This window comes from Pistacia vera, unplaced genomic scaffold (genome assembly GCF_008641045.1).
Source record: "Pistacia vera cultivar Batoury unplaced genomic scaffold, PisVer_v2 Contig4, whole genome shotgun sequence".
NCBI classification, from domain to species: Eukaryota; Viridiplantae; Streptophyta; class Magnoliopsida; order Sapindales; family Anacardiaceae; genus Pistacia; species Pistacia vera.
The window spans coordinates 853,014-865,851 of NW_022196223.1; the positions used below are offsets into that span (position 1 = coordinate 853,014).

A 12,838-nucleotide genomic window follows, 5' to 3' on the forward strand; every position below is an offset into this window, starting at 1 on the left:
TGATGTTTTATTATAAAATAAAGAGTTAATAACATAATACCCAAATAATAAAAGGTTTCTGGGGTAACAAAAATCTCTTTAAGGTTTCTATAATAATAGAAATTCTATCGTTAAGTTTTGAATGTTAAAATAAAACAGTACGAAGAGAATTTGATAAAAATTTATTAATTCATAATAGTATAAATTCTAATGGGTTACTAATAGTTAACTAAGTATTAAGAAAATTTTGTTATTTTAGAAATTTTAAAGGGATTTTGTTGTTACATTACTTTTAACTCTAAAATAAAAATATAAATGTGAAGCAACTAAAGAAAGAATATGTAAGGACGAGTAAGACCTTTTCTGATATTGCATATGTTTCATCTTATACAAACCCATCAATCATTGGCTTCAACCATTCAACTCCAATTGTCTCTTTACTTTGACCAAACCCAACTTCATTTCTGGCTTAGGATTCTTTCTATTAACCACTTTTCTTACTGTATCTTCAATTAATACACAAACTCCTGCAACTCATAAAGAGTTATAAACGTCAAATTTGTATAATGAAACTTACTTTTTGTAATTCCATCATGGAAATTTATTTTGCTAAAACATCCCAACTATAGAAAACTTTAATTTATAGCAAAATCACTCTCATCTATCTTAAGTCATTGCCAGTAACCAACCACCAGTGGTGGATCCAGAAAATTTTTTTAGGGTGGGCCAAAATAAAAAATAATTACATATTAATATTTTTGTTAGTGTGGACCAAAATCCAAAAATTATATATATATTAATATTTTAAAAAAAATTTGAGGGTGGGCCAAAAATGGGCTAGATCCGCCCCTGCCAACCACCACTATTGGCCGTTGCCAACAGTAGACGGAATGGCACACGACTGGCCGTATATGACCGATCGTGTGTCAATTAATTCATGGCTATTTCACGACCAAAGATGTGGTCGTGAAACGATTAGATTTAGCCGTTTTCAGCCATGGATAAGGCCTTACCGATGCACAAGTGGCCAAATCCCGCTGGTTGTACACCATTACGATAACTAATGTCAACGGTCAATAGTGGCGAGTAACAGCCGGGGATGATCGTGGATGCATGGGGATATTTTGTTAATTTTTAAACTTTTTTGTGGTTGGGGTATTTTAACTAATTTCTTAAATATAAGGGGGTTGGATAATTATTATTTAGTAGACATTTGAAGACAATTGTGTCCGAAATGATATTTAACAAAAGATAAAACAGGTATAAAAATCATATTCCCTGATAATCTTTTAATTGCACGGGTAGGTATATTGGATTATCCTTATATTGCCCATAGTAAATATTATTTGTAGTAAAAGATACCTATAATATACTATCACTTATAAATCAAATATTAGAATTTTGTAAAATAAATAAAGATTATCCTTTTATCTTACATGGCTCGATCTAGACGCACCCATAAGAGATTCTTTTATGTAAAGGTATAATTTTTAAAAATCGTATAACAGCGTTTCATTTTTATGTTAAGATCGCACGCGAGTAATAAAAATAAACATTATCCGCGTAAGAAGTAAAAAGATCTATTTAATTAGGAAGACAGGTGGCGTTACAGCTATATAGCCTTTTTGGAACCTTCTATTTCTACTTATCATTTACGAAATATTTGGCATGTAGCCACTATAAACCAAACCAATACAACAAATCAACAACATTTATCTTAGATTTTGATAGCCTTTTCCAATTTTTTTTAGGGAGGGCAATTTTTGTAATGTAATGACATTAATCCTACTAGATATGATGTAATAATAAAAATCTAAAATGTTTGAAATAAAAGAAAATATTCTTATCATTATAGATCATTAATGAAGTGTTAAAATTTACAAATTATAATTAATAAATATGTATAATCAAATTATCTTTATATTGTTTATTTTAACGCCTAAAATCTCAGGAGATTAATGTATTTAACTCTATAATGAGTTCAAAATTTATGAAATTTTAAGTGATAAACATGATGTATAAATGTTGTGCTAAAGAAACATTAAAAAATTGATTTTATATATATACTATACGTTTGATATTAATATAAAGTGATTATTGAGTAAAATAATACTAATTTATATAAATGGGTAAATATCAGAATCATGGGTCCCCATCTTAAAAACAAAACTTTAAATTTCCAAAAGAAATGGGTGGGATGGCGTGGACTATAAGAAACAGCCCCTAATTACACGTTATGACTTGTTATAGTCTCCTCCACCTTCTAGATTCTTTAGTCTTTACCACTTTCCGTCTCAACCATTTATCATTTCCACAAAGCCTAAATCTAACATCTATTTCTTTATCTAATCACTTTCTATTCATTCTATTTACGTTATATTATATTTTGTCTCATTATTTAGATCAAATTAACATTTATTTTGACTATATTTCTTCATCAATCTTGTTCTCAAATTATATATTTATAATTTTTAAAATATCATTTTTAGATTACATATATAAAAAATGTTTTCATTTTTACATTTTCGAAATATTATTTTCTGGTAAACGTTTTGAACGCGTTTTCTTTTTAAGCAAATTATTTTTTTTTAATATTTTCAGAACACATAAAATAACTTTAAGAAAAAAACACACACACCCCTTAAAGTATCATAAAAAAATTAAATTAAAATATAGTGCTAGCATAGATAATATTATCATCAATCACCATAAATTTTTTAGATGATAATAATGAGGATGGATAAATAATTTATAACCAATCAACAAGAAATCAAACACATTATATAAAATTTTAACATTATTTCAATCAAATTCCTGAAATAAAAAATTAACCTAATCATCTGTTTTTATAAAAAATAAAAAATAGCCGTCCATAATCTCAGCGCAGCAAAACGATAATAACCATGTCGTCCCTGTGGTTTATCTAAACAACTTATAAACTAGTATGATTTCTGATCTGTAGGTCCCTTAGGTTTGGTTTAAGTAACAATTTCATCCCTGAGGTAGTGAGGTTTGTTAATGATAAGGACCAAAAACGTTACTGAGACTAAAACTTTTCTAAAAACTTCTACTGGAGTACAAGGTACTTTGAGCAAACTATAGGGATGAAATTGTTTTTCACCTAATAATAATCTCATAGAAAGTATTACGTGTGCCAATAAAAAGATATCTAAGTTTTAGATTGAGAGGTCAGCCGCCACCCAGTCAAACCCACGAGCTTTGACCCAAACTCAACTCTTTAAACACATAAACAGCCCCCCAATTTTCAATGGTCAAACATTCACTTAGCTTCCCAGAACCCTCCTAAATCCAATTTTTGATATTTTAATAATTCACCAAATAAATTTATATCTTCTTCATTACGTGACCAACTTCTTTTCGTCTTCTTCATATTCATTTGAACGCTGCACAAACTCAACCCCCTCCCCTCCTCTCTCTGTAATAAAGACTCCCCTTTCATGGCGTCTTCTTCTGGTAGCTTAGATACTATTGCCAATTCTTCCAACTTTACTTTCTCTACACATCCTTTCATGTCCGCCACTTCTTTTACTGATCTTCTCGCCTTTCCAAATCCTACCGATCACGATAACGATTATGAACTCAGTAACACTCGTGGCTTAGCCGATAGAAATGGCTCCGGTGTCCCCAAATTCAAGTCTATTCAACCTCCTTCACTGCCCATCTCCCCCCCTTCCATTTTCTCTCCCTCTTCTTACTTCTCCATCCCTCCTGGCCTCAGCCCCGCTGAGCTCTTGGATTCCCCCGTCTTGTTAAACACATCTAACGTAAGTTGAAAATTTTGCAGAAGAAGATGATTTTACTAACCTTACAGCTAGCTTCTGTTAATTTTCTTTTGATTATTTTTTTTGTGTTTTAATTCTTCGAGAATCACTCGATATTTATGGGTTCTAAACCCGTGTTACATCATTTTTTTTTAAACCTTACTGATTTAGTTTTCTAATTACATCATTTTTCCTAAATTAACTAGAACTAGAAATTTCCTTTTATCCTAAAAGTCTAATTCTTTTTCGACTAAGATTACAAATTATTTTTCCAACAATTTTTATATATGAATATGTTTCAGTTGTGTGTGGTTTTTTGAGTTTAATAGTTTATGTAATTATAAGAAATGAGCCTCTTTCTTAGGGGAAGACTTGGTTGACTTGATAAATATGTATGGTTTAATTATAAGATTCTGTTTTCTGTGTTGTTTTGTTGGTGAATTATTGATTTTTTTTTCTTGTTGGGTATGTTTGATTGGAGTTTGTGATGATTTGTTAACTTTGTTGGCATATTTTGGTTTATGTGTACAGATTTTGGCATCTCCAACAACAGGAACATTTCCATCTCAAGCCTTCAATTGGAAGACCAATTCTGGAAACAATCAGCAAAATGTCAAAAAAGAAGATCAAAACTTCTCTGATTTCTCTTTCCAGACACAAACAAAACCCAACTCAACCATGTTTCAATCTTCTACCATCACTGTTACAACTGTATGTAAATTAACTCAATTTTCTCTCCTCTTATCCCTTTTTTTTTAATTTGTTGGTCTTAAATTTGTTCTTTTCTTCACAGGCACCACCACCGCCCCAGCAACAACAACAATGGAGCTACCAAGAATCAACAAAGCAGGATGTGAAATCCGAATACGCGTCTTCGATGCAGAGGTTTTCCCCTGAGATTGCAACTCTTCAAACCAACAGCAACCAAAGCAATAATGGGTTCCAATCAGAATATGGGAACTACCATCAGCCGGGTCAGTCCATTAGGGAGGGTAGAAAATCTGATGATGGATATAATTGGAGAAAATATGGACAAAAACAAGTGAAGGGAAGTGAAAATCCAAGAAGTTATTACAAGTGTACTTACCCCAATTGTCCAACAAAGAAGAAGGTTGAGAGATCTTTAGATGGACAAATAACTGAGATTGTTTACAAGGGTAGTCACAATCATCTGAAGCCTCAATCGACAAGGCGATCATCGTCTTCATCGGTTAGTTCTAATGCAGTTCAACTTTCTGGTGAAGTCCCGGATCAATCACTTGCCACACACGGCAGTGGACAAATGGATTCTGTCGCAACCCCGGAGAATTCTTCAATATCGGTCGGGGATGACGATTTCGATCGGGGATCACAGAAGAGTAAATCTGGAGGAGATGAGTTTGAAGATGATGAACCTGAGGCCAAAAGATGGTAAATTTAGAAACAATTAATTATGTGGTGAACTTGTTTGAGATGATAATTAATCTTAATTTTCATTTACTTATATTCAGGAAAACTGAGGTGGAAAATGAAGGCATTTCAGCTCCTGGAAGTAGAACAGTGAGAGAGCCCAGAGTTGTGGTTCAAACAACAAGTGACATTGATATTCTAGATGATGGATATAGATGGAGGAAATATGGACAGAAAGTTGTTAAAGGGAATCCAAATCCAAGGTAAATTTCACTTCCATTTTATAACATAATGTTTTTTCATTGCTTGAATACAATACATAGGAAAGACATTATTTATAAAATGTCATTACTTTATGTATCTCACAAAATGGATTATATTTAAAGTTGCCTGTAAAGGGAATGCTTTATTCTTAACAGTTACTTAAAGCTACTTTGCATCTTGTTTCATCCCAAGTTTTGGGATTCACTTTTTAAACCAAATTTAATTATGAACTTAGCTCTTTTCTTTATTCGAATTTCAATGAAACACCCGGGACACTCTTTAGATTTATCTCTTATCCACCTCAAATAGTGGAGCTCAGAGCACATCAGTCCTGATTCGTTTTGTTGCCTAATAAATCATTTTACTTTCAGGAGCTACTACAAGTGTACAAATCCAGGGTGTCCTGTGAGAAAGCATGTTGAGAGAGCATCTCATGATCTCAGAGCAGTGATCACAACCTATGAGGGGAAGCACAACCACGACGTTCCGGCAGCTCGTGGCAGCGGCAGTCGGGTGTTGCCGGACAACAGTAACAACAACAATAACACCAATGCAGCCATGCCAATGAGGGTTCCAACTGTGAACCATCACACTAATAACTCCATCAACAATCCTCTTCGCAATTCGAGGCAACCATCCTCAGAAGGCCAAGCACCCTTCACTCTGGAAATGTTGCAAACCCCCGGGGGCTTCGGATTTTCAGGTTTCGGAAATTACATGAATGAGGCACAAGCCACGGACAATTTGATGTCAAGAGCCAAGGATGAACCAAGGGATGACATGTTCTTTGAGTCATTGCTATATTGAGTTAGTGGTTAATTAGAATAAAAAGAACAAGAAGTTCAGGTTCATTTGTTGATTAATTTTTATATTCAGTTTCTTTGTTGTTGTATATTTTTACTTCATTTGGATTTGTATATTCACAAAAGTGTAGGGCATAGAAGTCTCTGATACTTATTTTTTGATTGCTTTGTGGCCTCTCTTTGCCATAACTAGAGAAGCCTCGATTCACTTTTTGTATGAAATATGTTGGTGAAAATATTTTCTTGGAAAAGGAAAATTGTTGTTTAAAGTCTTTTTGTTATCTTCACATTCCAATATATAAACAAAATATAAGGTTAATTTACGGTTTTAATTTTATAATTGACACAAAAGTCTTGACCGTAAATGTATGGTTCCACTCACGATTTTTATAAGAATAAACCATAGACTTGACTCACAATTTTTATAAGAGTAAACCATAGGCTTGACCATTCCACAAAACTTTCACAAGTTTATTGTTATAATTTATATTAATCATAAGACTTGTTATATTATGGTATTGTCACATTATTAATTATATTAAGTTGAGATCTTATTATTCAATTTATAACACTTAAATATTAAAATCAACAAAAATTTATGAACCCATATTAACAAAGGAAAAGAATATAGATTTATCTCTATATATAGACTATAGTTACAAAATAATATTAATTTAAAAATTTATAATATATTATACGCAATAATATGTGAGGATATACGTCATCAATGGTGCGGGAGATGTGGTTATTGGTTACATGGTTCAGGAGGTTTGACTAGTCAAAATTGGAAGCTGAAGATAACTTGGCGAACAAGCTGGTCCAGTAACTTGTTTTTTATAAGTGTAGCTTCCATGTGGTTCCCTTTGGCGGGCCATCTTTTTATTATTGTGAAATTATATTATCATCCTTTGTTCACATTATTATGTAATTGATGGAGCCTTGGACCACGAGTGTCAGTTTTGTACACTTACATAATAAGGACAAGAGTTATTTATTCCCAGGATAATTTTTGATATCCCCTTATAGTTTTATAATTACCATGAACTCCCTATACTATTAGATATATTATTAACACCCTTTTCATTATATTTTTGTTAGGTTACTTTCATTTGGTTTATAATTTAAAGTATAAACTTTTTATTTTAGAAAATGGTATTGAAAATATAAGAAAAATGTGTCAGGTTGAAATGTTTAAAAATAATTTTAGCAATTTTTAAATATTAGAAAAACTTAAATATTATAATAAAATTTGAAAACAAATAATGATACAACTCAAAATTAAGAATTGTATCTTATATGTTTAGAATCATGTTTCAATTATTGAGCTAATCCGCTCTTTAAATGTACGAGTTTTTTCTGTGTTATATCATAATGAACTCTTGCGTTTCAACTCTTAATTTCATTTTGTAACTCAAAAGAAAATACTTATACAATAAATCCTTTTTCAAACATAAGAATAACTCTAGTGAATCACTCTTGCACTTTAAGGGTGATTGTACTCGTACGTCAAAACTTGTGTAGATATAACATTGAAATGGATATAGAGTTATTTTTGTTTAGAAATCGTGACTAAAATCTTAATAATAAAACCATATGAATGTAGTTTTCAAAGAGGGTTGCTCCTTAAAAACAGAAAACAGGTCCTCTCAAAAAAATATAAGGAGTGTTAGAATATTAACCAAAACATTAAGAATAAAAGTGATATTTGTCGATTTATTCTGTTAAAGAAGAAGTGAAGGGACACTTACGTGTTGAATACGGTGCATTTGATTTTTGATAAGAAAAGAAAGTGATGCAATGGGTCCCACATCCCGGCCAACAGAACACCGACCCACCTAACAGTCCACATCTTCTCTATCTCTAACTTAATGTTTATTAAACTGGGTCCCACTCATTCTTATATTACATGTTCTCATTTTATATGTTTCACGTTTTATGCTATTTATTTGATATTTTGATTGTTGATTTAATGTTTTTATATTTGATATTGAAACGAGACATGTCCCGCGCCTCCCAGTATGTTTATTTAATATTTTTGAAATAAATTTATTCTAACAAAATAAATTAATTAGTTTAAGACACGATAATTATTAAATTATATAAATTTTTAAATAAATATAAATTTTATATGTATACAAAATTGTGTTAAAATAAATTAATAATTATACTTGTATAATTATTAATACCAATTATGGGTAGATGTCATTAAATCATTCATTTAACTTAAGAATATCATATGAATATTATATGATCTAATTAATCAGAATCATCATCTTGTACAAGTGATATTATTTTTGTAGACATGTCTTTGATATGCGGTGTCAGTATTTTGTAGTGAATCATATATGATATTTAAGATCATCCTAATATTATTAAGATTAACTATTTAAACTTAAAATTTATATTGATCTTCTGCAATTTTTACAACTTATATTCATTTTCAAGGTACGTTGCGTCGGTATGTTTATTATATATATATATATATATTTTTTTTTACATTATTTTGGTTTTTTTGTGTTTTGAATATATATTTTTTATATTGAAGTTCATTTTATATTGAATTGATCATTATAAAATCAATAAATAAAATATTCACAAATTGAACTCAAAGTCTATATCATCATGGTTCTTCTCAAATATGTCACCATTTGAAATCTGCAACCAAAGTTTAAAACTTTGTCAGGAAAAGCAAAAAAAAAAAAATTGTAGGATAACCCACTGGGTATTATTAATAAGTCTATAAATCAATCAGAAAAAGAAAAACATTGTTGAAAAATGTAAACTTTTAAGCAAGAGACTTGCACAGCCAAAGGAAAAAAACTGATTTTGATTGTTGAGAAGAGAAAATAAATTATTTTTATTATTATTATTAATTTAGAAATTTAAAAATAATTAAGAATGTTGAGAAGAGAACTCACATAGAAAGCAACAATAACTCTAACAGTATAATCTAAAGGCAACTTAATTGAAACATTGGAGAAACTATAAAGATAAATGTCATGTGATACAAATTTATTTGCTGCAATTAGAATTGACCACCACCTAGAGCAAAAAAAGCATTTGATGATAACATCCTAAAGAAAGACGGTAATTGTAAAACTCACAAATCAAACAATAAAATCAATCCAAAAATCAACAAAAAGAGATTAAACAAATACAATTAAAATTACATATCAATATTCGTTTTCCCTTGTCATCACTAAAATTGAATTTATTTTATGTGTGTGATGATAAAATAAATGGCTCAGCAACAGGTCTATAGTTATCCTAATTCATCATATAATAAATCAAATTAAATCCCTATCTTTCTAGTTTCCAAAGATTCAAACCGTTCATCAATTGGATTTTTATTGAGCAAGTTATGGTTAATTTACTATTGACTGTTAAGTAGAAATCGAGAAATAGAGGAAACTGAAATGTGTGTGATAATAAAAAAAATGGTTCGATAATGGGGCTATAATTATCTAAATTAAGCTTATAATATATCAAATTAAATCCCTATCTATCTAGTTTCTAAATATTCAAACCTCTCATCAATTAAATTTTTATTGAGCAAGTTATGGTCAATTTACTACTGACTGTTCAGTGATAACCGAAATGTGTGTAATGATAAAATGAATGGTTTGGAAGTAAGGCTAAAGTTATCAAAATTAAGCATATAATATATCAAATTAAAGTCCTATCTATCTAGTTTCTAAATATTCAAACCTCTTATCAATTGGATTTTTATTGAGAAGGTTATAATCAATTTACTATTAACTGTTCAGTGGAAACCGAAATATATGTGATGATAAAAATAATTGTTCGATAGTAGGGCTACAATTATCTAAATTAAGCGTATAATATATCAAATTAAAGTCCTGTCTGTCTAGTTTCTAAAGATTTAAACCTTTAATCAATTGGAGTTTTATTGAGCAAGTTATGGTCAATTTACTACTGATTATTCAGTGAAAACCTAAATGTATGTGATGATAAAATAAATGGTTTACTAAAACTATATGGTTTAGCATCAAACATCAATTGATATTTGTTAAATAAATGAAATTAATTATATTCAGCAACAATAGTTTTTCATGATATATGTATGTAACATAAAAAGATATCAACAAAAAGAGATAAAACAATTACAATTAAAACTACATATTAATATTTATTTTCCTTTAAGAATAATAATAATAGTTTGACATATTATAAATGGTTTACTAAAGCTATATGGTTCGGCAACAAACATCAGATGATGTTTGTGATACAAATAAAATTTGTTATATCCAACAATAACCTGTTTTCGATATATTTATGTAACATAAAAAAATATCAACAAAAAAAGATAGAACAAATACAATTAAAACTATATATCAATATTTGTTTTCTTTTGTCATCACTAAAATTGAATTGATTTTATGTGTGTGATGATAAAATAAATGGTTCGGCCACAAGTCTATAGTTATTCAAATTCATCGTATAATATATCAAATTAAAGCTCTATCTTTTTAGTTTTTAAAGATTCAAACCGCTCATCAATTGAATTTTTATTGAGTAAGTTATGGCCAATTTACTATTGATTGTTCAATGGAAATCGAGAAACAGGGGAAACCAAAATGTGTGCGATCATAAAATGAATGGTTCGGCAGTGGGGCTACAGTTATCTAAATTAAGTGTATAATATACGAAATTAAAGTTCTATCTGTCTAGTTTTTAAAGATTCAAATCTCTCATCAGTTACAGTTTTATTGAGCAAATTACTATTGCCTATTTAGTGGAAGCCAAAATGTGTGTGATGATAAAATGAATGGTTCGGCAGTGGGGCTACAATTATCTAAATTAAGCGTAAAATATATCAAATTAAAGTATTGTCTGCCTAGTTTCTAACGATTCAATCCTTCTATCAATTGGATTTTTACTGAGCAAGTTATGGTCAATTTACTATTGATTGTTTAGTGAAAACCGAAATGCATATGATGATAAAATGAATGGTTTACTTGACCCAAATTTAAGAGATTATATATTATGACTAATAAGAAATATTTCAAATAATACCTATTAATTGGAAAACGGAATCAGTAAAAATTAATTCATTTAACATATATACTCGCACATCAGCAGGACATAAACAATTAATCATTCATATAACAAATTAAAATACACGAATGTTTTTACAGAAAATATATTCAACACAAATGAACCGTTTCTACTAATATAGATATGACACATACTCACAATTCGGCTAACAATAAGATCATCCTCGATTTGATCTTAGTAAAGTATATGAACATTTCCTTGAAAACAAACATAACAAAATTTAATCGATCTTTATGTTAAGATTGTTAAGGAACAATTATTCATTCATATAACAACTGTTACCTGAAAACGAAATCAACAAAAGTTAATTAATCTTCATATTAAAATTGTTAAGGAATATATTTACCATTCAGCAGGACTACCACAATTAATCATTCAAATAGACTGACCGAACAAAAATAATCATTTAATCAAATAATGACCGTTAAAATAGTTAGAAGATATACTTACAATTTCGTATTAAAATAGTTAGAAGATATACTTATAGTTCAAAAGAACGAGTCAAAATAACAACTTATTTAACAATGTCAATCAAACATCCTTCTTTTATTCTATGACAATTCATGAATCTTTGATCTGTAAACAATAACAAAAACATAAATAAATAAAAAATCATCGATTAACAAAATCATGAAGAACAGACGTATTATTGACACAAACTAACATGACCTATAAACAATTAACAAAAGATCAAACGTATTGTTGACACCAACTAACATATTGCGGTAATGCACAACTGAACATATATCTTTTTTATAACCCCTTATTTAAACATTTTGAATGCCAACACAATTAAATACAAAAGTAGGTTTGCCATGTCAATATAATGCACCTATATAATTATTAATAAACAAGTATGCTTTTACTAACAATGCAATGCACCTTTGTAATCCAATCTTTATGTCTATTTATTTAGACTTTGAAATACTAATGCAGCAATTAATATTGTCTATATCATCACCAATAAAATTTAATCACAAATTTAATGTGTCATTATGGTTATACCTTAAAATGCTAATACAATGCACCTGTATTATTATTATTAATTATTAATACAGATCCCATTTTTTTAATTAATTCATAATTATAGATTGAACAATAAATACTTATTCCACGTATCAAGATAGAGCAATTTGATTGGCTTGTCAATCTATTATGTCAAAATGGAGCAATTCTAGAACTTCCAAAATGTGTGACGTGTCAATCAACCCATATGGGTATTATATATATATGAAATTTATAAAATATTTAGTGTAAAGATGGAGAGATGTGAATACTTTTATTAAGAAATATTTTCATGTATAGTTTATTTTTATTAATTTTAATTCTCAAAATACTAATATTTTATTTATAGAATAAATTTAGCCATAAAATCATATCATTTGCATTTTAAAGTAGTAATTTAAAATTTTTTGGATGAGAAAGTGTCATTAAGGCAATCTTGGGCGAGAAAAAGTCATCTACTCTATAATATTATTCAGAACTTATTAGGTAATAAATATGAAATCTAATATTACCAATTTGATGTTTTATAATATCAAT

The 12,838-nt window shown here is 29.2% G+C and overlaps 1 protein-coding gene across 1 annotated transcript; it reads left to right on the forward strand.

Annotated features, from left to right (window-relative positions):
- Positions 1 to 3,336: 3,336 nt before the first annotated feature.
- On the forward strand, positions 3,337 to 6,221 carry LOC116141467 (WRKY transcription factor WRKY24-like). Its single transcript, XM_031426973.1, has 5 exons — positions 3,337 to 3,764; positions 4,293 to 4,472; positions 4,555 to 5,171; positions 5,252 to 5,413; positions 5,786 to 6,221. The coding sequence occupies exons 1-5, from the start codon at positions 3,438 to 3,440 to the stop codon at positions 6,219 to 6,221; spliced, it is 1,722 nt and encodes a 573-aa protein (XP_031282833.1). The 5' UTR covers positions 3,337 to 3,437.
- Positions 6,222 to 12,838: the final 6,617 nt, after the last annotated feature.

Excerpts from the sequence above, each read along its gene's own strand:
- LOC116141467 (XM_031426973.1), top strand. The coding sequence starts at position 3,438 with ATGGCGTCTTCTTCTGGTAGCTTAGATACTATTGCCAATTCTTCCAAC. Across the intron at positions 3,765-4,292 it reads TCTTGTTAAACACATCTAAC|ATTTTGGCATCTCCAACAAC; the intron begins GTAAGTTGAAAA and ends TTATGTGTACAG. Across the intron at positions 5,172-5,251 it reads GAACCTGAGGCCAAAAGATG|GAAAACTGAGGTGGAAAATG; the intron begins GTAAATTTAGAA and ends ACTTATATTCAG.